Here is a 25,503-nt window from a genome sequence, read left to right on the forward strand (position 1 = left end):
AAATCCATTGCACAAGTGGTTGCCCATTAGGCTTGCCCAGCCAGTTGTGCAAGCAGTCGCACAACAGGTTGCACAAGCAGAATGCACAAGAGTTATGCATAGCAGGTTGCACAATGGGTTGCAGAAGGATAATGCACAACTGGCCGCACAACCACACTTGCACAAATGTAACTTTAATTGGATTCTTCTGTTGCGCATAGTTCAGAACCTAGTTTTCACTAGCACAATGTCATTCATGCTAATGGAATGACACAGTTGGATACTGCCCCTGGTGTTTGGTGCTAGACAGAGTGGGAATCTTAATTGGCCACCACGATTCACTTAGCTGCTAGCTGTGGCCGTGGAGACTTAGGGAGGCTAAAGATTTCATGGATGCCATGACATCCATGAGCTGCTCAGTAATCTTGGAGCCTTATATGATTGAGTTGGTGTTCTATTCAAATTTAGATAGGACTAGTCTGGGTATTCATGAGAAATGCCAGGTTGGATGAATCAGAGTTCGGAATTAAGATTGCTGGGAGAATTATCAACAACCTCCGATATGCAGACGATACCACCCTAATGGCAGAAAGTGAAGAGGATCTCAAGAGCCTCTTGTTGAGGGTGAAAGAGGAGAGTGCAAAAGCTGGTTTGAAACTCAACATTAAAAAAACTAAGATCATGGCATCTGGCCCTATCACTTCCTGGCATATAGAAGGGGAAGAAATGGAAGCAGTGACAGATTTTACTTTCTTGGGCTCCAAGATCACCGCAGACGGTGACTGTAGCCATGAAATTAAAAGACGCTTGCTCCTTGGGAGGAAAGCTATGGCCAACCTAGACAGCTTAGTAAGAAGCAGAGACATCACCTTGCCAACAAAGGTCCGTCTAATCAAAGCTATGGTTTTCCCAGTAGTAATGTATGGCTGTGAGAGTTGGACTATAAGGAAGGCTGAGCGCCGAAGAATTGATGCTTTCGAACTGTGGTGCTGGAGAAGACTCTTACGAGTCCCCTGGACTGCAAGGAGGTCAAATCAGTCAATCCTAAAGGAAATCAACCCTGAGTGCTCACTGGAAGGACAGGTACTGAAGCTGAAGCTCAAATATTTTGGCCACCTAATGCAAAGAGAAAACTCTCTGGAAAAGACCCTGATGCTGGGAAAGACTGAAGGCAAAAGGAGAAGGGGATGGCAGAGGATGAGATGGCTAGATAGCATCACCGATGCAATGAATATGAACCTGAGCACACTCCGGGAGAGTGCGCAGGACAGGAAGGCCTGGCGTGCTATGGTCCATGGGGTCACGAAGAGTCGGACACGACTGAACAACTGAACAACAACAACAAGTCTGGGTATAGAAGGATTAATCCTTTTGATATGGACAAACCATTACCTAGCAAAGTTCAGGATCCCAGCTGCTTCCAATCCCATTGAGGGTGGTGGAATTTCTATGGTCATCCCTAGCAGCTGATAGATCCAATTGATTTTCAAACTACCCTTACTGATTTTTCAGTTGCTGCTAATGACCATATTGTTGAAATCCTGGTTGGAGTATGGAACAGAGAAGTGACCCAGATGGTTGACATCATAGCTCTGATTTGCTCTAATTGTCACGAGCTCACTGTGCTCCTGGGTATAATAAGGAGCTGTAAGCTATGAAGTAGTAGAAGTGATGGCTAAAGGGCCATGTGGAGGAAGACTTGGGATGCATCTGACCAAATATGACCTAGAGACCATTTAGAAGCTATTTCACAGTGGTGATGGTAGCACACCAAATCAATCATATGACCTGCCACATTTGTGGCAGTGGAACTTTTCAAATGGTCAGTGATCTCAGAGGATCTGGGCCTGGTATGGAGGTTTGCTCAGATATGTGCTGTGTGAGTGACATGTTTGCAGAACATTCTGCAGATAAAATTTCTCATGTCCTCATCCTCTTTTTAATTGTGGCATTTGCTCTTTGGAATGTTTTGCTGAGAGGCTGAACTGGCTACTTCCCTTTCTGTATTTAGGAGGCTGATCAGGAAGACCTTCCTTTTGAGGAAGACCTTTATGACCAGCTGATTTACTGGACCTGACCTTTTACTCTTTGTGCTGTTATTTTATTTGTTCTTGGCTTTATTATTCCTTTTTTTTTTTTTCATGTAGTTTAGATTACTTAATGTAAGCTGCTTTGTGGGGCTTCTTTGGCTGGGAAATGGGATATATGTAATCAATCAATAAAACAAAACCCCTAACATCTAGCCTGTCTTTAAGAGAACATAAAGCACTATCTCTCTGGATTTCACAGAGGAAGCAGCTAACAGAGCAATTCTCGGGTGGCGTGATTCTGTGAAGGAGCAGCCACCACATTCAAAGCCCTGCTGCTCACTACAGTTAGGGTGGAAGTGGTCTGGCTTCTCCCACCCCCATTAACCATAACGGGAGGGAATTAACTACACCAGCACTAGGATTGGTGTAGTTTCAGGGCCTGTTTAGGGGCATGTTGGGGGAATAATATGGCTTTGGATCATGTGGATCAACAGCCTCCCCTGACATGCTTCTGTAAGGCCATGTCTTGGCCCCAACTGCCAGTAGTGGAGCTTTCCACTGCTGCACCAGGGTGATCTCCGGTGGTGGACATGCTGTCCCACCAGCAAGCTTCCCTCTCCACCAGCAGCGCAGCACTTCCGCAGCATTCTATGGACCCTCATCTACCCTCCCAGGGAATATAGGATTGCTTCCTATAATACAAAAAGCTGAAAATAGAGAGGATTTAATGGCCATAAACAACAACAAAAAGTCAAATACAGATAGGATTGTTCGCAGCATCACTGTTTATCGTAATCTTTAGACAGTGGCATGTCCTGCAAGACAGGATAAACTTACCGTGGTATTTTGTAACACAAAATTTAGATAGTTGGCTGACACACAGGGTAGGCTGTCCAGGTTGAATTCAGCTCCACAGCAATATATCATGGAATGATTCACATCTCCCAGTGGCATTTGCTGTGTAGGGTCTGTATATTTTGCATCAACACTGGGGGTGGGGATCTTCACAACAACGGAATGAGAAGCACATTTGAGTATTGCCCGGATTTTCATGGAACGGGCTTTGGTCCATCAGGGCCACATGAAGCACGCATTAAGTCGAGTGTAGCTCTAACTTCATACTAAATTGCTTATGAGGACAGCCCCTGGGAAAACATTTCTAATCCCAATGAAGAGAAGATATATAATTTCTCAGACTTTACAACCTGAAATACTATGTATTTTGTGTAATTAGATATTCCTGCAATAAATGGTGTATGGGTAAAACAGGAACTGAACAACATCTAAGAATTGTAGCAAAAAGAAGTGTGGGAAACTCCCAAATGAAATATTAGATTGAATGTTCTCATAAACCCTGTTCGAATGACTGAAATATCAGGATACTCAACCTGCGGAGAGAGAAGTGGGATTTCACGCTCCTGGACGCCACATATCAACATGTATAGCTCTGAACAGAAGAACTAATCAAGTTCAACACATGGAGGTCAGGAACAGGATCAGTGAGTGCAAACTGATCCCATTCCCCAAGCTGATTACCATCGCATTTTGGTTGCTTGCACTGGGTTAATGTCAGAAGGATTTAGAGGGGCCATTGAAAAATCCAAGATGGCAAATCATAAGCTTTTTTCCTGGGAGGCAAGGTAGATTATGAAACTTAAGTTTGGTACCTATAGGGTTAGAGTAGCAGCTTTATCTCATACTACTGATATGGGCTTGATAAGAGTACAGAGACTTTCTTCCAAATATTGCAGCTATTAAATATTCATCTACCTGTAGTCCGGATAATAGCGTTTGATGGTGGTTAATACATGAATAATCTTTTTTTTCATCAATTTTTTAGTACAGTTTATCCTTGCATGAATAATTTTTATTTTGGGTTTTATGTAATGAAGTTGTGGCATTTGACTTTGCAGATTGTTCTTCCATGATAGCTTTATAGAATCAGTCAAGCTTTATGAGCCTATGTCCTGCTGTTTCTGCTGTCAATAAAATGAGTTGCTTGTATGTTCATGGATTTTTGCAATTATCGCCTCCAGTTGCAGCCCCTTGTACCACATCCCACACCATTCCAAAGCATCCCCTTCATGCTCCAGCCATGTTGGAATAACTACTTCTGTTATCATTATCACATTTATATCCCACCTTTATTCCTCTTGCAAGGAACCCAAAGCAGCTTACATGGTCCACCTATCTATTTTATCCTCACAACCCTGTGAGGTAGGTTAGGCTAAGTCAATGACTGGCCCAAAATCATCCAGTGAGCTTTATGTTTGAGTGGGAACTAGAATCCAGATCTCTCAAGTCCCAGTCTAACACTAAACCCTATACCACACTGGCTATTAACTGGATGTTACAGATGTTTAAACATGTTAAATGAGCACAGCAGATTCAATGCAAAGGCAGTATGTTAAAGGCTATAGCTCTTCTTAAATAGAAAAAGGTGCAGTAGTAAGATTCTATTGTGTAGGTATACGTAGTATATACTCCTTACCTTAGCACAATATGAAATGTGATTTTATATAAATAACATTTTTATCCTACCCTTCCTCCAAAGGAGCTCAGAGTGGCATGTACGGTAATTTCTTTCCACATTTTTTTACCATTACAATCGTACATATCATATTGAAATTTGTTTGCTTATCTGTTGGCGTGGCTCAATTCCATCACTGCATAAATACCCTTTCCAATTATGTTTGGAAATTTATTACAAGCTACTTCCCGCAGTTCCTAAAACATCCACAATTTTCTTCCAGATTAATATTTACTGAAATTAGTCACCCACACATTCCTGGTACATATGGTTTGTGAAAATCTTGTTAATACACATGCACAGAAATATGGCCCTAATAATAGTTTGCATTATTATCACCATTCAATTAATGTCACATGACTTCACAAAACTCATGCCCAATGTTTCCTAATAGATTCTTATTCTTATATCTGTAACCTGGAGTATGGCATATCTCCACTAGTATTTGGAACATAGACTACACTACTTTTTTAATCATAGCCACTTGCAATCTGAATTGGTCTCCGATTTGCTTCTTTTTTTTTAAGGAATGTGTGCATTGTTTTCCTTCAGAGAGCAACATTATAAATCACACAGGCCAACAGAAAGTAAGATTATTTAACTGTAAGCAGTATCCCTCAAGATGGAATTTGATTTTACACAACCAGCCTGTGCATACAATACCAACAGCAATGAATAATAAAACGCTGATGTTTGTGTTATCTTCTCTCTCTACAAGTACCAGCAGAATTAAGGACAAGTTGTTCCTCCAAAGGTTCTGTTAAGCTTCCATGCTACATGGTAGACTTGAAGCTAGAAACTCTTTTGTACATAGCTGTCTTCTTTGCAGAACATCTATATCAGATTCCCAAACACACGCTTTGAGTCCAGACACCAAACTTATCTGGCATTTTTGGATCCTGCCCAGGTTTTTGTTGGAAATGTCAGTAATCCCCAGTAAGGACAAGGATAGGAAATGACTAGATTGAAAGCTGTCATGAACAAAAGCAAAGTAACACAAATATAGGAGCAAAAGAGGGATTAGGAGTAGTGGAACTGCAGAGGGCTCAAAAAGATGGCTCCCAGCTATTAAAATTCACCCAGACACACTCTGTTTTGTAATTATCAGATAGTACCAACATGATTTGGAAACATGACTTATTAATGAACAATCCTCCAACTTTGAGAAATTTTTCCTAATTTTGCACTTGTTGGCACGTGTAGAGGTATCTACAATATACTCTCCTGCTTTAAACAGTGGGGTTGGAAGCTTGGACAGTGGAAGCATTAGCATTAAGAAAGCTAAATCCAGATCTCCTGTTGACGCAGGTAGTGCAGATGGTGAATTAAAATTCCTCAAGCCCTTAAGAAAGCTCTGGAAAAGGAACTGTGAAAAGATGGCTTGTCACTGATTAGGTGATAAGCTGCTAACGTAGCTAAGTGGATTTTAATGGATGAAATAGATAGGTCACCACCTTTTAGGTACAACATCAACAAGGATCCTAAGTGGAATGGAAAACAAGCCAACCACAGTGAACATTTCAACTCATGTCCCTTTATATCCCTACTCACTTTCCCTGGTTCTCAGAAGGATGTATATCTTCCTCCCACTCCCCATATACTTCTTAGCTTCATACCTTCTGCAGTACTCCTCAATGCTTGGAATATTTTCCATTATTTAGCACTCTTGTTTTTTAACTTCCATCCCTTCTCAAGGCCCTCTTCAGAAACTAAGCCTTTTCCATATCTGCCCAATTACATCTTCACTCCTTATAGACTACCATTTGACACCCCACTTGTCAGCCCCTTCCCCTTTTCTGTGCCTACTGCACTGTTGGGACTAGGGATATCATGGATACAAACCCCACAGAAGATGAGGCTTGCACCCCCCAAATTCTCCCCACTCAAATCAAAATGCAAATACTTGGAAAGTCCTGTCTCCACTGTGCTCTTCTCCCACTCCCAAACATTCACCCTTTCCCACATCTACTGGTGGGGCACAGGTAAACAGCAGTAGCATAGGCAGAAAAGGGGAAGGGTTTTTCCTTTCCTCCCTCCTCTTTATTGTCCCATCCAAGACATGTAAGAGCCCGTGAAAGAACTATCCCTCCCATAATACTCCACACCCCATCACTTAAATAGAAAGAAAGAGGGGAGAGGCTGAGGGATAAAAGGCTCCCATTTCCCCTCTTCCTATTGCTGAAGATCAAGGCACACAGAGTTGTGTGTGTCCCATCAGCCCTCACATGACTGACTCTGCTCCCAATATCAGTAGCTTACCATTGGGGGGAGGGGGTGTTTGCACACAGCAACTACTATGTGGGGAGGGTCACAACAACAAGTCTGAATTTTGTAAGTATTTCAAATTCTAGAAACCAAAGAGATGCCCCTCACTTTCAAAGTAAAGACTCAAGAAGACCCTCAAATTATCCCCTTTTAAACTAACTGTTTTGATGTACTGTTATCCAAACACCTAGAAAAATGTATTTGCTCTCACCATGCATATTTGTATAGAATACATTACATCTCTTAAAGCTGATTTGACAAGGGCCCTGTAGCACTTGAAAGCTTCTATTCTCTATCAACTACAGTCGGCAGTATAAACTTTGCCATAACGACATTATGTTAGTAGTAGTAAGACTTTTCCACTGCAGTGTTTACTAGAAGGTGAAAAATCTTTATTTTCCGATACTAAACCCCCCCAAAATAAAATCCCCACAACATTCATACCAGAAATCTGGGAACTGAGCAAATCTTTTGAGGAACAGTTCTGCTCCTTGTAGTCAGTTTCTTGTTCTAAAGCTCAGGGATCAGGTAGCACAAATGATGGTTTCTGTACATACACATGCAGAAATTAAAACTACAGCCATGCATAGAATTCAGGCAGTTTTCTATGTTTGGCAGCAAAAGCCCATGGCAAGTCTCAGAAGTCTTGTTGGATGTTTTCTTTATTTGCCTCTCCGTGTTGCTGCTTAATTTGAGAAATTTCGTTTTCCAGCTGCACAATGGTTCGTTCAATCTCATAGTTTTTACTAACCAAGGACACCCATCTGGAAAAAAAAACAAACAAACAGAAAAGCCAATCATAAATTACAGGTATCCTTAGAGCTATGGTATCAGTAAAGGAACTGCAGAACATTTGGCTGCATGAAAAGAAGATTAATCAAGCTCCTAGACAACACCTCAACATCAGTAAAAGGCAGGCTTGTGTGGATAGGTAAACTGGAATAGCAATAACTATAAGGACAAAAACGGAGTGAAGTAGCACAGAAGGTGGCAATAGCTACAACGTAGCAAACCAAGGCAGATGTTTATCCAGAGTCACATGAACAATATATGGGTAGACTGTGGGTAGAAAGGAATGGCAGATGAGAAGGAAGTGACAGGAATGTGAGAAAGTGATGACCTCAAGACTGACACAGAGCTACCAATAGGCAGAAACTGAAAACTACGTAGAACAGGTGCAGAGGGCAGCGTGTTTTTGTGATCATTTTTCATTCTCATGGCAAAGGCTCATTAATCCTTATTTGTGCCTTTCTACACACACATCAGTCTGCCTCTGCTTCTCACTAAGTATTTTTTACAGTAAAGTGGATATTTATGATTTAAACTTGGGACAAGAGATATATTGATTAAAAATGACAAGCTATATATATTACCACACATTTCTCCTAGCAACTAGGACTGTGCACAGGCCCCCCAATTTGCTTTGGAGGCCGATTTGGATCTTCTGAATCAGCTCTTATTTGGTTTGGACTGATTAGGACCCAATCCGATTTGTGTTGGATTCGGATCTGAATCAAGATTCGGATATCCACATTATTCGGATTTTATGTTTTCCCACTAACTTGCATTGGAAAAGAGAAATGACTGTACCTTTTTAAATTTTTATGAGAAATACATGAAACATGGGGACCTCACAGCCCCAATGGAGGTGACTGAACCTGCCAACTTCCAGACAGTTTGGCCCAGTAGTTTTTGTGCTAGGCTTAGGTTCAATTTGCTTTTTTCAAGGAAATTTCTCAAAGTAACTAGCTATAATTCTTCAATGCTTCCACAGAAGTGTGTGAAATTTGGGCACCTGGCAGTCCCAATGGAGGTGACTGAACCTGCCAAACTTAAGACAGTTTGGTCCAGTAGTTTTTGTGCTAGCCATGCATAACATTTCCTTTTCTCAGAAACTAAAACAAAAGGTAAAAAAACTGTCAGCCACACAGGGGATTAGAGATCTTAATCAGAAGGTGTTTAAGGTGACAATTAGGAGGTCACTATCCCTAATCTCTGGTGTAGTTTTTTTCTGAAGTGCAAACATACTTTCATTTTGTCTGTCCTGAATCTGCCACTGACCTGAGGCTCTCATTAAGGGAAGAAAGAAAAGTTAAACATCTCTTTGGCTGCAAATTGCAATATACACCTGGAAAAGTCACACTGACTGAACTCAGTGGGGCTTATTTATTAATGGCACTGCTGCACTTGGTCTACTCCATATAATTTTATAAACCTCCCCCCTTATTTGCCTTTCTTCTAAATTAAGTAACCCAAATACTGAAGCCTTTTATAGAGTTGTTCCAGCCCCAATCATTTTGGCAGCCCTTTTCCCCAGCATGGGTAAGATGAAGGAAACATTTAAAAAAATGCATATAGCCTAGCCTGATCATATTCTTCTTATTGTCATTTGATGTACACAAGGGAAAACACGCAACAGGCAAAGTGTCTTGGAAAATCAGAAAAAGCAATGACGCTTCATATTATGTGTACTGTGTAGTGCCTCGCCCAGCAGTATATAATTGACTGTGTATTAGTGTACTGCTTTAGCCACACACTGTTTGCTTGTGCACAATAATGTGTATGGTGCACGCACACAGCACACACAACCAAAAGGAAAGCAGATAAAGAAAAAACTACCTCCAAGCTAAGGGGTGAGGGGAAGGGAAATAACACTAAAGCCTAACAGAAAAGGGGTTGTGGTTGTTGTTTGTCTTCTTTGGATTTTTTATAAAAATATAGAGTTGAAAAATGGGAAGGGGAGGAATAGTAACTGAGAAAGGCAAGGAGCCAAAGAACAAATAGTACAAAGCAAGGAAACAAACTGCTGGGTTAAACGTTCAGCTCTATTAGCACCTAGAGATGTCACTTTCCAAGTCTCAGTTCCCCCTCCCAACTCCTCATCTCCTCTCCCTTCTCTAGCAAGTTGTTACATTTGCTCAGATAGGCTGTCTGGGCTTCAGAATTGTCTGAAGTAATCCGAAGCGCTTCAGATCTCTCCAACCCGCTTTGCGCTGCTCTGGATTGGATTCAGGCCAAAGCGGTCTTAATCACCCCGATTCACTTCAGAATTCAGGATTCGAACTGAAGTGGTGCACAGCCCTACAAGTAACTCACATTAGGCTATCTGGACATATTTTAAAATTAGTATGACACCTGCAGTTGTAACTGCTTTGGGTTAAAGCACAATATTTTCCCTGGTATTTTCCAGCTTCTATATGTAGTCAGCTCATGCTATATTAAGTTAATTCTGCCCAATTAAGATTAATACATACCAGAGAGTTTTAAAAAATATCTCTTCTAATCACCCGCTCCTGACAGAATTTCAAAAAATATGTCTTGAGCTATATTTTTTCAGTTTGCATTACTCAGCTATATATATATCTACTGTGACAACCCATGTAAGAATCAACAATCCTGTAATGGCACTACCTTAGCTTCCATTTCCAAAGATGGAATCATCCTACAGAATACATACTCAAGGAGAAGAGTCTTGAGGCATCTTAGACTAAAACAACTTCCTCTATGGAAGCCATTCCAAGGACAGAATAGATTTATGGAATAAAGTTCTAGACACTCACGTAGATTCCATCTCTCGAAGTTTAGCACCAGCTGTGAGTTGCATGTTCTTCCGCTGCCAGTTAAGGTCCTGAATGTGTTTCCTGGACCAAAAAGACAATGTAAGAATCACTTATAATTTATTCTACTGCCTAAGACCAGTCGAGAGGAACAGAAAGGATTCTGTACAATCTAATATGAGAAACAATTTTAGACTTATGAAAGATTCAGCAGCACAAGTCTTAAAGGTGGCAATATGACATAAAAGCCAGGAAGCAGCTCAGTACAGGGGCTCAGAGGTTTGTTTCACATTATTTCCATGTGGCTTCAGACTCTATAAGATCAATTACCCAGAAGATTATAGTACTCCATTTGCACTATCACCATTCAGATCTCTCACAGTAATGTGCAGATGTGTCTTGTGTTAGTCACTATGTAGTACACCTAAGACTTTCCTTAACCTATTACAAGCTCCCACACGCAAAGCACTTTACAATCAGTAATTCTGGATGACCACTTGGCTAGCTATTAAGATGAAGCAACTTATCTGACAAGGATTCAGGAGCAGAATGCCAGAGCTCATCCCTGCAATCTGGATCTCCACGATATTGTTTTATTTTTATTATTACATTTATAGCCTGTTTTCTTCTTGCAACAAACCCAAGGTGGCTTACATAGTCCTCCTCTCCATTTTGTCCTCACAACAACCCTGTGAGGTAGGTTGGGCTTAGAGTCAGTGACTGGCCCAAAGTCACCCAGTGAACTTCATAGCCCAAGTGGGGACTAGAACCCAGATCTCTGGAGTCCCAGTCTAACACTCTTAACCAGTACAGCACACTGGCTTACTACTCTCAGGCAGTTGTTCCCAACCTTGTAGACCAACATCATCTAGGGACACAACTCCCATAATTGCAAACCAGCATGGCCAATGATCAGAGAGTATGGGAGTTGTAGTCCAACATCATCTGGAGACCCAAAATTGGGAAGCATTGCTCTATCGTGCTGAAGGTAGAAACAAGGAAAGACATATAATTTAGAATGAGAAGGGTGCACACACCATCAATTTAAGATAGAGACTTAAATGAAAACTGTCAGCAGATCCACCTCTGTATTATTCACAAAGCTATCTGCTTGAAGCTTCCTAAAGGCAACAGCTTGGCCACTGTGGGAACAGAATGCGGGGCTAGAGAGACCTTTGGTCTGATCCAACACAGCTCTTTCTTTTGTTCTTATGTCCATTTGTGACAAGCTAAGTCAGCTTCTTTCCCAGAAATGAAGCCCATTCTTGAACCATTAGTTGGTAGACTGCTCCTCAAGGAGGATGCTTCTCCAGAAAATACCCTAAAGGTAATGGAGCAACTTATCTTTTGCTGTAATAATATTATCAAGGCAGAATGCTGTAAATCAATTATTTAAATTAGGGCTGGAGAACCTTTTTTCTATGACAGGTTGGTGACCCACAGAAAAAAAATCTATTGGAGGCCAGAGCGAAAACAAAAAGGAGGGGCCTTTCCTGCACACACCCTGCCACATGCACACTCTGTCACCCCTTTTCCTCTCTCCTCTCATAGGAAATTTGCAACGGGATTCCCCCACACCTTAATGCAAGGCAATTCCACCGCCCCCATGCTGCCTCATTTGCAGAGGGCTTCCTCCACTTCCCCCATTTCTCCGTCTCCCTCTCTCCTGCGCCTCACTGGAAAGCAGCAGAGTCCTATTCTACCACCACCCCAGGACAGCCTGGGAAATGCTAATTTGCTAAATCATGCTAATTTGCCACTAAATACAGTATTATTTATACTGTTTCAGTCTTACAACCAGGCTTTGCATATTTTTGTCACACTGTACACATTTTGCATGCTTTTTAAAAAAAAACCTATAGAGGGAACATATTTAAAATATTCCCATATACAGTCTCACTTACATCAGCAACCAGAACAGTCTGAGAAATTAAGTATGGGAATTAAGTATGAGAAATTAAGTAAGTAAGAAGCTGCACACCAAGCAACCTTGTCTCCTCATTTTTCTCAGCACTGCTCCTTTCTCCTCCACTTCGCCTTGACCCATCCTCACCCTCACAAAAGCAAAGTAGCTAACAAAATTAAATGTCCACGACTGAAAGCTACTGGGCAAACTAAAGCATTTGATTTTCTTCAGGTGAAAATGAAATGCCTATGTCTGGTAAGTAGAATGTAAGTACTCATATTTGAGAAATGATCAAACTCATTCTTCATTTACATAGAAAAGTCTTCTTTAATTCAATGAACTGGTTTGGAAGCAATGACAGCTCATCCATTTAAAAATCAATGGTTCGTCGGGGACATGTGGGCATGCTGCCTGCAGAGCTCCCGCGTCTTCCGCTTTACAGCACATCCCATGATCAGCTCCTTTGTAGGTTGTGCAGCATAATGTAAAAACCTGGATCACTGGGTTGTTTAGGGGCTAAACAACCCACCAGTTAACCCATGGTGTGTTGCTGGGTTAACTGCTGGGTTGCTTAGCCCCCAACCCAGCATGTGGTTTTGCACGTCACACTGCAAAACCTATGGGTTGCTCTGTAAAGCTGAAGAGGTGAGCATGCTGCAGACAGCATGTCTCCGACAACCCATTGGTTTTTAAATTGATGGCTTGTTGTTACATGTGAACAGCCCCAATGTATTCAGTAGAGGCACTGATTCAGTTTAGAAATTAACTGTAGGGCTAACATGCTTATCTTCAGATTATTAATATTAAGATACTTATTCTTTGAGAAACTTAGTATTTACAATTGTTTAAAAAAGTAACAAATTTGCTTTAAATTAAAAATCTGATTTATTTTTAAATCACTTTTTTATCCACCTTGTATACTATTCCGAAATTAGGAACTAGTGAGAGCCTCCTAACAACTGAGAACATTTAAAAAGTGTTTAGCAGATGTTACAACAAAACCACAAAACCACAACAAAACAGATGTTACCACCAGAAAGCAATGCTCCAAAATCAAAGTTCTTGCACAATCCCATAGATTATACATGAATGTAGAATTCAAGCTGCACACACTGCAAATTCCACAATCTGCAAAGACCAACGCTGTATACATTTAGAGCCCTCCTCATATTAGAATTCCTTTCATTTCAAATAGAAAAAGCAGGACTTACCTCAAACTCTGCAGCTCTTTTTGTGCCTGTTCAATCATATGAACTAAATGCCTATAAAAGAAAAATAAATGCTAATTCAAAAAGATATTCAGATACAATGGGAAATCAGTTAAAACTAAGTACTGATCTACATTTTCTCTTAACAAACATGACCTTGCTAGCCAAGGTAAGTGGAGCCTTAGAATTAAGTTCCTGTCTGCCTTCCACTGGATTGTAAGTCTTTTTGTAATTCAGTAACTGATGAACACTTATATATACATGAAAGAAATCTGGTACACAGGACAAAATATTGTGCCTTACTAGTTGCAGTTGTTAGGCTAGGTATTTGTATAATATACCTTTTAAAAGGCAATTTTCTCCCTCATTTTCAGCTGCATTTGATTTAGTTCAGACACCAAACCACCACAAAAAATATAGCACTGTCAGTCCAAAAAAAATCTCAAATTGTTGTTGTTATTTTACAGAAAATGTCTTAAGACTTTGAAGAGTATAAATGATGGCAGAATCTATTACTGAACTTGGGAATGCCTAGCACACTGATGGAACTAAAGTGTCACATACTACTCATCTGGTCATGCTGACTGTTCTTAAATTTCTAGTTGGAAGTTTATCTTGCATGAACTTGTAATACCTAGGTTTCTTTAAAAGAAAGTAAAACTAATATGAACTATTTTATCTGGGTAAAATACTTTATAACACAAATATTCCATTTTTTAAAGAGAAACAAATAGAGCGTTTGTAATTTCTCGCTCCAAAATTTGCTCTTTAGATTTCTTGCAGTTATTTGTTGTATCTTTCCAGCTTAAAAACATTCAAGCCTAGATGCAGAAATGGGAGAGAATTGGCCACCCCCAGCAGAGGTTGACTATAAGGCAAGGTCGAAGCAGAAAATAAGACAGCAGCATCTCTATGGGTAGATATTTAGACTAACCCATCAGATCCACTGAAAGAATAAAACAAATTCTGGACTTGTGTGCTATAATAGGATGACATTTTTATTTCACTTCTCTCTTTTTTTACATGCAAATACAAGGCTCGAAGGAATGAGTGGTAGGTTCAGGTCTCAGTAGCAGGAATGTGTTTCACATTCCATTATATAGCCAAGACAGACAGCACTTCCTGCACAATGGCTTCCAACATTGGTTTTTAATTTAGCAGTGGCACTTGGGTGGCACTTCACTACTAAGGATATGTTTAAAAAACCCTGGTAAACTAGAAACAGACTATAAAGCCTTCCAACTAACCCCTTTCAAGGAACGATTGGAGGCTGTGAAAAACAACGTACTCATTATATACTTTCCAGGCATTGCAGCCATATTGAGACATCAACTCCAAATTCTCAATTCGAACTGCCTGGTGTTCCAGCTGAGCCATTGAATTATTAACACATTCCTGCCATGCTGTGATGTCATTTTTCTGCCCAGAGGAGGGTGCAGGCAGCTCGTATCTGTAGTAAAAGAAAAAAATTAAAATTAAAAAATATTGCCCCTAAACAAGACTATAGGTGGTTGCAAGTTTATCAGGGTCACTTGCACTGACCATGTCCATGACTAATTTTTATAAGTGAAAGATATGAATATATCAATTTTGTCAAATAAACTGGTAAGAGCTAAACATTACTTAATATACTTGGAGATTACAGTATCAACACATGTAGTCCCAACTGCAGAAGTATTACCCAGAGTCTGCTTTCTCCAGTGTTATTCACATGATGCACAACAATCTCTTTGCTACAATGAATTATAGCTGCATAAGCAGACCAATACATTTCTTGAAGATATAAAAAAAAAGCACTGACTGCTATTGTTTCAGTAGACTGCCATCATGAGGCAAGAACTGGAATGCCACCTTTCAATACTTCTCAGAGACCACACCCCCAAGCCTTGGATCTTTTTGGATTTTGCCTTAGCAGAGGCTCCTAGACTTACCTTTTCATACTCAGCAGTTCTATGGGCTGGCGGGCTGCTAAGCGTTCAAACTCATTCCGCATTATTTCAGTCTATGGATCAAATTCACAAGGAATTAGTTAATGGCCAAGAAAACAATAGACAGACGATTCTGATTATTGCAGATCTATGCAACAAAAGCCTAGAGCAGTATTTCCCCAAACGTTCGCTAGCAGAGGCAAACATTTTCCTTAATGGAGGCAGACTTCACTCCAGAGAGATTTACTTTTGAATTATCTGCCCTAAGAGAAGCCTGCCCTGATGTTTCTGCTTGAGCTACTTTTTGTTCTAGGTATGCTTCCTTCCCCTTCATGGATCACTGCCTTGTTGTGGCGAAGGGGCTTGCGTAACTCAGTGAAGCCATAAGCTATGCCGTGCAGGGCCACCCAAGACGGACAGGTCATGGCAGAGAGTTCTGACAAAATGTGGTCCACTGGAGAAGGAAATGGCAACCCACTCCAGTATTCTTGCCAAGAAAACCCCATGGAACCTATCACAAGGCTAAAAGAGATGACGCCGGAAGATGAGCCCCTCAGGTCGGAAGGTGTCCAATATGCTACTGGGGAAGAGCAGAGGGTATTTCCAAGTAGCGCCAGAAAGAGTGAAGCGGCTGGGCCAAACCCGAAAGGACACTCAGCTGTGGATGTGTCTGGCGGTGAAAAGAAAGTCCGATGCTGTAAAGAACAATATTGTTTAGGAACCTGGAATGTCAGATCAATGAATCAAGGTAAACTGGAGGTGGTCAAACATGAGATGGCAAGATTGAACATCGACATCTTGGGAATCAGCGAACTAAAATGGACAGGCATGGGCGAATTTAATTCAGGTGACCATCATATCTACTATTGTGGGCAAGAATCCCTTAGAAGAAATGGAGTAGCACTCATAGTCAACAAAAGGGTGGGAAAAGCAGTACTGGGGTACAATCTTAAAAATGATAGAATGATCTCAGTACGAATCCAAGGCAAACCATTCAACATCACAGTAATTCAAGTCTATGCCCCAACCACTGAGGCCGAAGAAGCTGAGGTTGATCGGTTCTATGGAGACCTACAACACCTTCTAGAACTAACACCAAAAAAAGATGTCCTCTTCATCATAGGGGATTGGAATGCTAAAGTAGGAAGTCAAGAAATCACTGGGATAACAGGCAGGCATGGCCTTGGTGTACAAAATGAAGCAGGACAAAAGCTAATAGAGTTTTGCCAAGAGAACATGCTGATCATAGCAAACTCTTTTCCAACAGCACAAGAGGCGACTCTACACATGGACGTCACCAGATGGTCAATATCGAAATCAGATTGATTATGTCCTTTGCAGCCAAAGATGGAGAAGCTCCATACAGTCAGTAAAAACAAGACCTGGAGCTGACTGTGGCTCAGATCATGAGCTGCTTCTTGCAAAATTTTGGCTTAAATTGAAGGACGTCGGGAAAACCACTAAACCGTTCAGGTATGACCTAAATCATATCCCTGATGAATATACAGTGGAGGTGAGGAATAGATTTCAGGGATTAGACCTGATAGACAGAGTGCCTGAGGAACTATGGACGGAGGTCCGTAACATTGTTCAGGAGGCAGCAACGAAATCCGTCCCAAAGAAAAAGAAATGCAAGAAAGCCAAGTGGCTGTCTGATGAGGCTTTACAAGTAGCTCACGAAAGAAGGGAAGCGAAAAGCAAGGGAGAAAGGGGAAGATATACCCAACTGAATGCAGAGTTCCAGAGAATAGCAAGGAGAGACAAGAAGGCCTTCTTAAATGAACAATGCAAAGAAATCGAGGAAAACAACAGAATGGGAAAGACTAGAGATCTCTTCAAGAAAATTGGAGATCTCAAGGGAACGTTTTGTGCAAAGACGGGCATGATAAAGGACAAAGAAGGCAGGGACCTAACAGAAGCAGAGGAGATTAAGAAGAGGTGGCAAGAATACACAGAAGAACTATACAGGAAAGATCTGAATGTCCCTGATAGCCATGATAGTGCGGTCACTGAACTTGAGCCGGACATCCTCGAGAGTGAAGTCAAGTGGGCCTTAGGAAGCATTAGTAACAACAAAGCTAGCGGAGATGACAGTATTCCAGCCGAGCTATTTAAAATCCTAAAAGATGATGCTGTTAAAGTGCTGCATTCAATGTGCCAACAAATCTGGAACACTCAACAGTGGCCATAAGACTGGAAAAGGTCAGTTTACATTCCAATTCCAAAGAAGGGCAACGCCAAAGAGTGTTCAAACTACCGCACCATTGCGCTCATTTCACATGCCAGCAAGGTGATGCTCAAAATCCTACAAGCTAGGCTTCAGCAGGATGCGAACCGAGAACTACCGGAAGTACAAGCTGGGTTTCGAAGAGGCAGAGGAACTAGAGATCAAATCGCCAACATTCACTGCATCATGGAGAAAGCAAGAGAATTCCAGAAAAACGTCTATTTCTGCTTCATTGACTACGCTAAAGCCTTTGATTGTGTGGATCACAACAAACTGTGGCAAATTCTTAAAGTGATGGGAGTACCAGACCACCTTACCTGTCTCCTGAGAAACCTGTACGAGGGTCAAGAAGCAACAGTCAGAACCAGACATGGAACAACCGATTGGTTCAAAATTGGGAAAGGAGTACGACAAGGCTGCATATTGTCACCCTGCTTATTTAACTTATATGCAGAGTACATCATGAGAAATGCCGGGTTGGATGAATCAGAGGTCGGAATTAAGATTGCCGGGAGAATTATCAACAACCTCCGATATGCAGACGATACCACCCTAATGGCAGAAAGTGAAGAGGATCTCAAGAGCCTCTTGATGAGGGTGAAAGAGGAGAGTGCAAAAGCTGGTTTGAAACTCAACATTAAAAAAACGAAGATCATGGCATCTGGCCCCATCACTTCCTGGCATATAGAAGGGGAAGAAATGGAAGCAGTGACAGATTTTACTTTCTTGGGCTCCAAGATCACCGCAGACGGTGACTGTAGCCATGAAATTAAAAGACGCTTGCTCCTTGGGAGGAAAGCTATGGCAAACCTAGACAGCATAGTAAGAAGCAGAGACATCACCTTGCCGACAAAGGTCCGTCTAATCAAAGCTATGGTTTTCCCAGTAGTAATGTATGGCTGTGAGAGCTGGACTATAAGGAAGGCTGAGCGCCGAAGAATTGATGCTTTCGAACTGTGGTGCTGGAGAAGACTCTTACGAGTCCCCTGGACTGCAAGGAGGTCAAATCAGTCCATCCTAAAGGAAATCAACCCTGACTGCTCATTGGAAGGACAGATAATGAAGCTGAAGCTCCAATATTTTGGCCACCTAATGCGAAAAGAAAACTCCCTGGAAAAGACCCTGATGCTGGGAAAGACTGAAGGCAAAAGGAGAAGGGGACGGCAGAGGATGAGATGGCTAGATAGCATCACGGATGCAATGAATATGAACTTGAGCACGCTCCGGGAGAGAACGCAGGACAGGAAGGCCTGGCGTGCTATGGTCCATGGGGTCACGAAGAGTCGGACACGACTGAACGACTGAATAACAACAACATGCTTCCTTATTAAACGGAGACAAGCAGAGAACAGTGACTCACGCAGGAACACACAGGGCATGCTCTCCTGAAGGTGGGAAATTTTGCTGCATCTCTGCATTGAGATGCATCCAATGGTTAATTAAACCCTGATACAGAAATGGGACAGAATTATCCTCCCCAGCAGAAGTTGACTGGAACGAGCGAAGACCAAAGCAGAAAAATAGAGGGCAGCATCCTCTATGGGTTGATATTTTGGGCAAATAGGAGTGTATGATTATCTATTTCTTGAGGCATACTAGCTACATCAGGCAAAGTTTAGGCCAGTAATTCCTCAAACCTAAAACTTGAAATGGAGAATTGTGTCTTACCTGAAAGTTCTCCATCCTTCACTCAGCAGTGGTCCACAAAACAACAAGTCTTACAGCTGCAATCTTATGAACACCTTCCTGGGAGTAAACTACACTGAACATAGTGAGACTTAGAGCACAATCTTATGCATGTTTAGGCAGAAGAAAGTCCTACAACTCCCAGCATTCCCCAGCCAGCCATGGGGGTTGTAGGATATTTTCAGTCTAAACATGCATATGATTGTGTCCTTAGTTCTGAGTAACATACAAAGCATTGCAGTGTGAGTGTGGTATTCGTTTTTGTGCCCTAAAATCCCATTTCATCATACCTATGAAGCAGTATCCTCAGTTATCCCAGTCAAAAGTGATATTCCAGTCCACAACAAATCTATCAAGCTTTAAGGTGATATGAGACTGGGGTGGGGTGGGGTGGGGTGCACTACCCTAACTGAGCTACTCCTCTGGAACATCTGAACATACTCAGAGGCACTTCACATATTCTAGGATTCAGCCAAGAGGCTGAAAACGGGTCCATATTATGGGACTTTTGTGTAAACATTTGAACACTTTGGTCTTTTTTTCTTTTCTTTTTTTACAGCCCATTGCAACTGAGCTCCATCCTCTGCGATTCAACCATCCAAAGCCTTGACGCCACTCAGCTCATTTCCAAAGAAACAAAGCCACCTAAGTATTTGCTGGAGAAGTCACATCAACCTCAGCCCCTAACAAGCACCATATGGCATTGATCCTGTTTCTACATGTTTTGGTGTTAGCCCCTCTTTACCTGGCACTTTCCACAAGCTGCCTTTCACATTCCCAGTGTTTATGTTCCCTAGTCCCAAGCTCCACTACTTTGCAGGTGCCCCTTTTGGTCCTAAGCACAAGAAGCCACATATAAGCATCCCAGAGAGACAACCTAGAAGCCTGTAACAAGTACTGACTATAAGCATTCCATGCGGCCAAACCACTTTCTTTAAAAAATTAACAGAATTAACGGCCATGTAGCACTACCTCAATATAAATATATGAAATCCTTCAGACGGAGTCATTGATAAATCATCAATTCCTTCCTCAGTTGTTAATCTGCACTCCTCTTTTTCAAGCCTAACAGATTTCAACAACTTTGTGTAATATGTGGTATAGTTTTACAGTATAGCAGCTACAACTATGGGTCAGGAAGTTCCCAGTTCAAATCTTACTTTGGCCAAGAATTCACAAAGTGGCCCTAGGCAAGCCACTATTCCTTCAGCCTTAGCCTTGACTATTCACAAAAGAGGAATTAAAGACTTTTTGTCCTATTTTACACGATTACAAGCACTATATAAATACTGTATTATGAAATGTTTTTCATTCTGCCTCAACACTCAGGTTATTATATGTTGCGTGTCACATATGTCTTAAAATTCTTTCTATAACAAATAATGCTTATAGCTTTAAATTCCCCTCAAACAGGTTTAGGGATGCGAGGGCCCTAAAAATAAATAAATAGAAAATTAAGAAAAAAAGTGTTTTCCCTGTCTTTCCAGCGGGTGTTGCAGGGCGGGGAAGGCAGAAATGCCGGTGCGACACATCCTATGTGTCACCTGGCAGCCTCCTCCCATGCTCCGCCTTCCCGCAGCTAGACAGCCGAAATCTGCTGTCTAGCCACAAATGCAGAGCAGGAGACACGCGGAGGGTACAATCCCCTCTGTGCTTTTCCTGCCCTGCATTGGATAGGCAGCCACCTCTGAGTTCAGAGGCGGCCGCCTATCCCCATAGGATTGCGCCCTATACAGGTTACTTATCCCCATACTTTTTCAGATTTCCTATATCCATTATAAAAAGAAATGACTGGAGCTACTCCATACAGTCCTCAAACTAACATCTCACAATCAGAGTTATACTTTTATTTTAAATACCAAATAAAGTACTGCTACCTTTGAACTTTAAAATTAAGTTAACATAAAAGAGTTGGTCTCATGTCGGTGTTGTGCTTACATGAATAGTTCTGTTACTTTGACAGCTTTTGATACACTGGCACCAGGTAATTACAAAAATTATGGTGATTCCCAAAAATTATGGGAATGCTGTAGACATCATATACCTCGACTTCAGCAAAGCTTTCGACAAAGCGCCCCATGATATCCCGATGAGCAAAGTAGCTCAAAGTGGGTTAGATGAAACAACGATCTGGTGGATCCACAGTTGGCTACAGAATCGGACTCGAAGCGTGCTTCTCAATGGGACCTTCTCAAACTGGGGAGAGGTAACGAGTGGGGTACCACAGGGCTCAGTCCTGGGCCCAGCGCTCTTCAACATTTGTATTAATGACTTGGAGGAGGAGGTGCAGGGAATGCTGATCACATTTGCAGATGACACAAAATTGAGCGGGATAGTTAATACTTTGGAAGACAGAAACAAAATTCAAAGTGATCTGGATAGACTGGAGCATTGGGCAGAAAACAACAGAATGACATTTAATAGGGATAAATGCCAAGTTCTGCACCTAGGAAAAAGTAACCAAATGCACAGTTCCAAGATGGGGATACGTGGCTCAGCAACACTACAAGCGAGAAGGATCTTGGAATTGTTGTCAATCACAAGCTGAATATGAGCCAACAATGTGATGTGACTGCAAACAAGGCCAATGCTCTTTTGGGCTGCATTAATAGAAGCATAGCTTCCAAATCCCGAGAAGTACTAGTTCCCCTCTACTCAGCGCTGGTTAGGCCTCATCTGGAGTACTGTGTCCAGTTCTGGGCACCGCACTTTAAGAAGGATGCAGACAAACTGGAGAGGGTTCAGAGGAGGGCAACAAAATGATCAGGGGACTGGAAACAAAGCCCTATGAAGAGAGACTGAAAGAACTGGGCATGTTTAGCCTTGAGAAGACTGAGGGGAGATAGGATAGCGCTCTTCAAGTACTTGAAAGGTTGTCACAGAGAGGAAGGCCAGGATCTCTTCTCGATCATGCCAGAGTGCAGGACACGGAATAATGTGCTCAAGTTACAGGAAGCCAGATTCTGGCTGAACATCAGGAAAAACTTCCTGACTATTAGAGCAATATGACAATGGAACCAATTACCTAGGGAGGTGGTGGGCTCTCCCACACTGGAGGCATTCAAGACGAGGCTGGACAGCCATCTGTCAGGGATGCTCTGACTTGGATTCCTGCATTGAGCAGGGGGTTGGACTCGATGGCCTTGTAGGCCCCTTCCAACCCCACTATTCTATGATTCTATAAGAACATAAGAGCCATGCTGGATCAGACCAAGGGTCCATCTAGTCCAGCATTCTGTTCAAATAGTGTCCAGCCAGCTGCGTGTGGGAAGCCCACAAATAGGACACAAGTGCAACAGGACCATCCCGCTCATGTTCCCCAGCAACTGGTATACAAAAGCAGTATCTTAAATACTAGAGGCAGTATGATAGCCTTCTCCTCCATGAATTTGTCTAATCCCCTTTTAAAGCCATCCAAGTTGGCAGCCATCATTACATCTTGTGGCAGTGAATTCCACAGTTTAGCTATGCACTGTATGAAGTAATTCCTTTTATCTGTCCTGAATCTCCCACCATTCAGCTTCATGGGATAACCCTGGGCTCTAGTATTATGAGAAACAGCTTCAATCCTGACTTGAAGATAACTCCCCTCTCCAGAAACTTTCTCCCCCAGGTGCATATACTGAGGTCCTGGCCACAGTTATTCAGTAGAAAATAAAACTCGCACAAACAGACTCTTGTGACATCTCAAAAACTAACAGATCATTGTGATATAAGCTTTGGTGGAGCACAGCCCACTCCATCAGATACACAAACTCCTCCTCCTCAGTTATCCTAGTCCACAAAACGTATGACAGAATAAACTTGTCAGATATTTAAAGCTCCAAAAGACACTTGTGTGCTTGCTGTCTGCTCTTTTTGTGCTTGCTGTTAGCAGACCGACCTCTCTGGAACTCCTAAAAATACTCAAGAGGCACTTCCCATAGTCTTCCAGGGCTCGATCCAGTCACTGAGAAATGAAGCTCTGGTTCAGATTACGCCCACTTGTTCACAATGCGCAGAACGCTGCAGATCCTTCCTCACCTCGAAAGCGCCGTAGTCTGGCGCAGGCAGGTAACTCAGGTAGTTCTTGGTGGGTCGGTAGCGCCGCGTCTCCTCCTCTACCAGCGCCGCAGCCTGGATGAACGAACGGACAGACGTGCGAGATACTTAGGGCGCCATCCTACGCGAGTTTAGTCAGGGGAAAAAAAAAGTCCTACAACTCCCAGCATTCCCCAGCCAGCCCCGCTGGCTGGGGAATGCTGGGAGTTGTAGGACTTTTTTTTTCCCCTGACTAAACACGCGTAGGATGGCGCCCTTATGAAGCCAGCGCCTCAGAAGAACTCAGGGCAGCCCCAGCCGCGCCACACTCACCGCCTCCCGGACGCCCGGCGCCTCATAGCCCTGGTCGAAATAGGGCAGAGCGTCTACAGCGACTTCGCCAGCCACCAGACCTGGCCCGGACATGTCGCACCGAGCATCGACCAACCCGCCCGCCCGCTTCTCAAACCTTAATTGCACTGCGCCTGCGCCGGTTCCGTCATCTCTGCCTCCCGTCATGGCGCCTGCGCAGATACATAGCTCCGCCTGCTCCCTGGCGTTTGGAGACGCCTACTCCTCCTGTCGGCGCCTGCGCGTATTCTCCTGGCAACCCACGTTGTTTCCCAGAGCAGCGTTGCCTTAGCGCCAATAACAACAAGCCAGTGGAAGCTGGTGGCTCCTATGTCAGTGGGGCTGTGCATCCGCTCTGGGTTTCAGTCAGAACCAGCCAGCGGCTCTGAAGGAGCTATCCAAGGTGCTGGACCTATTTTGGAGTTTGGGTTCAGCACCTTGGATAGCTCCTTTAGAGTTCTGACTGACACCCAGAACGGATTCACAGCCCCACTGACATAGGAGCCACCAAACTCCGCTGAAATAAATACAACCGGCTCTGCAGAACTGAGGCGGCGATGGGCATCCTGGAGTCATCTAGGAGACCGAAAATCTATCCTCCATTGACTTAACTGCAAATACAAACGGCCAAGGGATGTCCCTTATAATCCACGAGGGGAGATAGAAGACGGTGATACTGAAATACCTGTGAGGAACAGGAACTGTACTTTGGAAAACGAAGCCATCAAGCAACCATACTGGGCACGCAGCATTCCCGAAGAGACGCAACAGGTTGCGAGCGCTGAGCTGGCATGGATTAGATTCAATCTGTGTAACGGCTGTATGTGTGTCACCTCATCCTACTTATAGGTGGGTTGTAGCCAGTGTTAGTCCTACAGAGAGTAGACCCACTGAAATGAATGATATAAGTTAGTTCCAAGTTCATTGTGACTTTCTTACATCTCATTCATTCCAGTGGGTCTACTCTGCATAGGACTAACATTGGATACTCCGTGTTTGAAAAAAAGCTTTGTTGTTCAGTCGTTCAGTCGTGTCCGACTCTTCGTGACCCCATGGACCATAGCACGCCAGGCCTTCCTGTCCTGCGCTCTCTCCCGGAGCGTGCTCAAGTTCATATTCATTGCATCCGTGATGCTATCTAGCCATCTCATCCTCTGCCGTCCCCTTCTCCTTTTGCCTTCAGTCTTTCCCAGCATCAGGGTCTTTTCCAGGGAGTTTTCTCTTCGCATTAGGTGGCCAAAATATTGGAGGTTCAGCTTCATTATCTATCCTTCCAATGAGCACTCAGGGTTGATTTCCTTTAGGATGGACTGATTTGACCTCCTTGCAGTCCAGGGGACTCGTGAGAGTCTTCTCCAGCACCACAGTTCGAAAGCATCAATTCTTCGGCGCTCAGCCTTCCTTATAGTCCAGCTCTCACAGCCATACATTACTACTGGGAAAACCATAGCTTTGATTAGACGGACCTTTGTCGGCAAGGTGATGTCTCTGCTTCTTACTATGCTGTCTAGGTTGGCCATAGCTTTCCTCCCAAGGAGCAAGCGTCTTTTAATTTCATGGCTACAGTCACCGTCTGCGGTGATCTTGGAGCCCAAGAAAGTAAAATCTGTCACTGCTTCCATTTCTTCCCCTTCTATATGCCAGGAAGTGATGGGGCCAGATGACATGATCTTCGTTTTTTTAATGTTGAGTTTCAAACCAGCTTTTGCACTCTCCTCTTTCACCCTCAACAAGAGGCTCTTGAGATCCTCTTCGCTTTCTGCCATTAGGGTGGTATCGTCTGCATATCGGAGGTTGTTGATAATTCTGCCAGCAA

General features: G+C 42.7%; 1 protein-coding gene across 1 annotated transcript; it reads right to left on the reverse strand.

Annotated features, from left to right (window-relative positions):
- Positions 1-7,174: 7,174 nt before the first annotated feature.
- Positions 7,175-23,817, reverse strand: BCAS2 (BCAS2 pre-mRNA processing factor). Its single transcript, XM_084853535.1, has 7 exons — positions 23,670-23,817; positions 23,340-23,432; positions 15,407-15,477; positions 14,764-14,925; positions 13,479-13,529; positions 10,365-10,445; positions 7,175-7,568 (listed from the first exon to the last, which is right to left on the reverse strand). Exons 1-7 carry the CDS (start codon positions 23,760-23,762, stop codon positions 7,442-7,444), a joined length of 678 nt encoding a protein of 225 aa, XP_084709661.1. The 5' UTR covers positions 23,763-23,817; the 3' UTR covers positions 7,175-7,441.
- Positions 23,818-25,503: the final 1,686 nt, after the last annotated feature.

This window comes from Heloderma suspectum, chromosome 4, assembly GCF_057233095.1.
Source record: "Heloderma suspectum isolate Gila_16-S chromosome 4, 16-S_ref, whole genome shotgun sequence".
NCBI classification, from domain to species: Eukaryota; Metazoa; Chordata; class Lepidosauria; order Squamata; family Helodermatidae; genus Heloderma; species Heloderma suspectum.

Excerpts from the sequence above, each read along its gene's own strand:
- BCAS2 (XM_084853535.1), bottom strand. The coding sequence starts at position 23,762 with ATGTCCGGGCCAGGTCTGGTGGCTGGCGAAGTCGCTGTAGACGCTCTG. Across the intron at positions 15,478-23,339 it reads CAGACTACGGCGCTTTCGAG|ACTGAAATAATGCGGAATGA; the intron begins GTGAGGAAGGAT and ends TTTGATCCATAG. Across the intron at positions 10,446-13,478 it reads AAAGAGCTGCAGAGTTTGAG|GAAACACATTCAGGACCTTA; the intron begins GTAAGTCCTGCT and ends TTTTTGGTCCAG.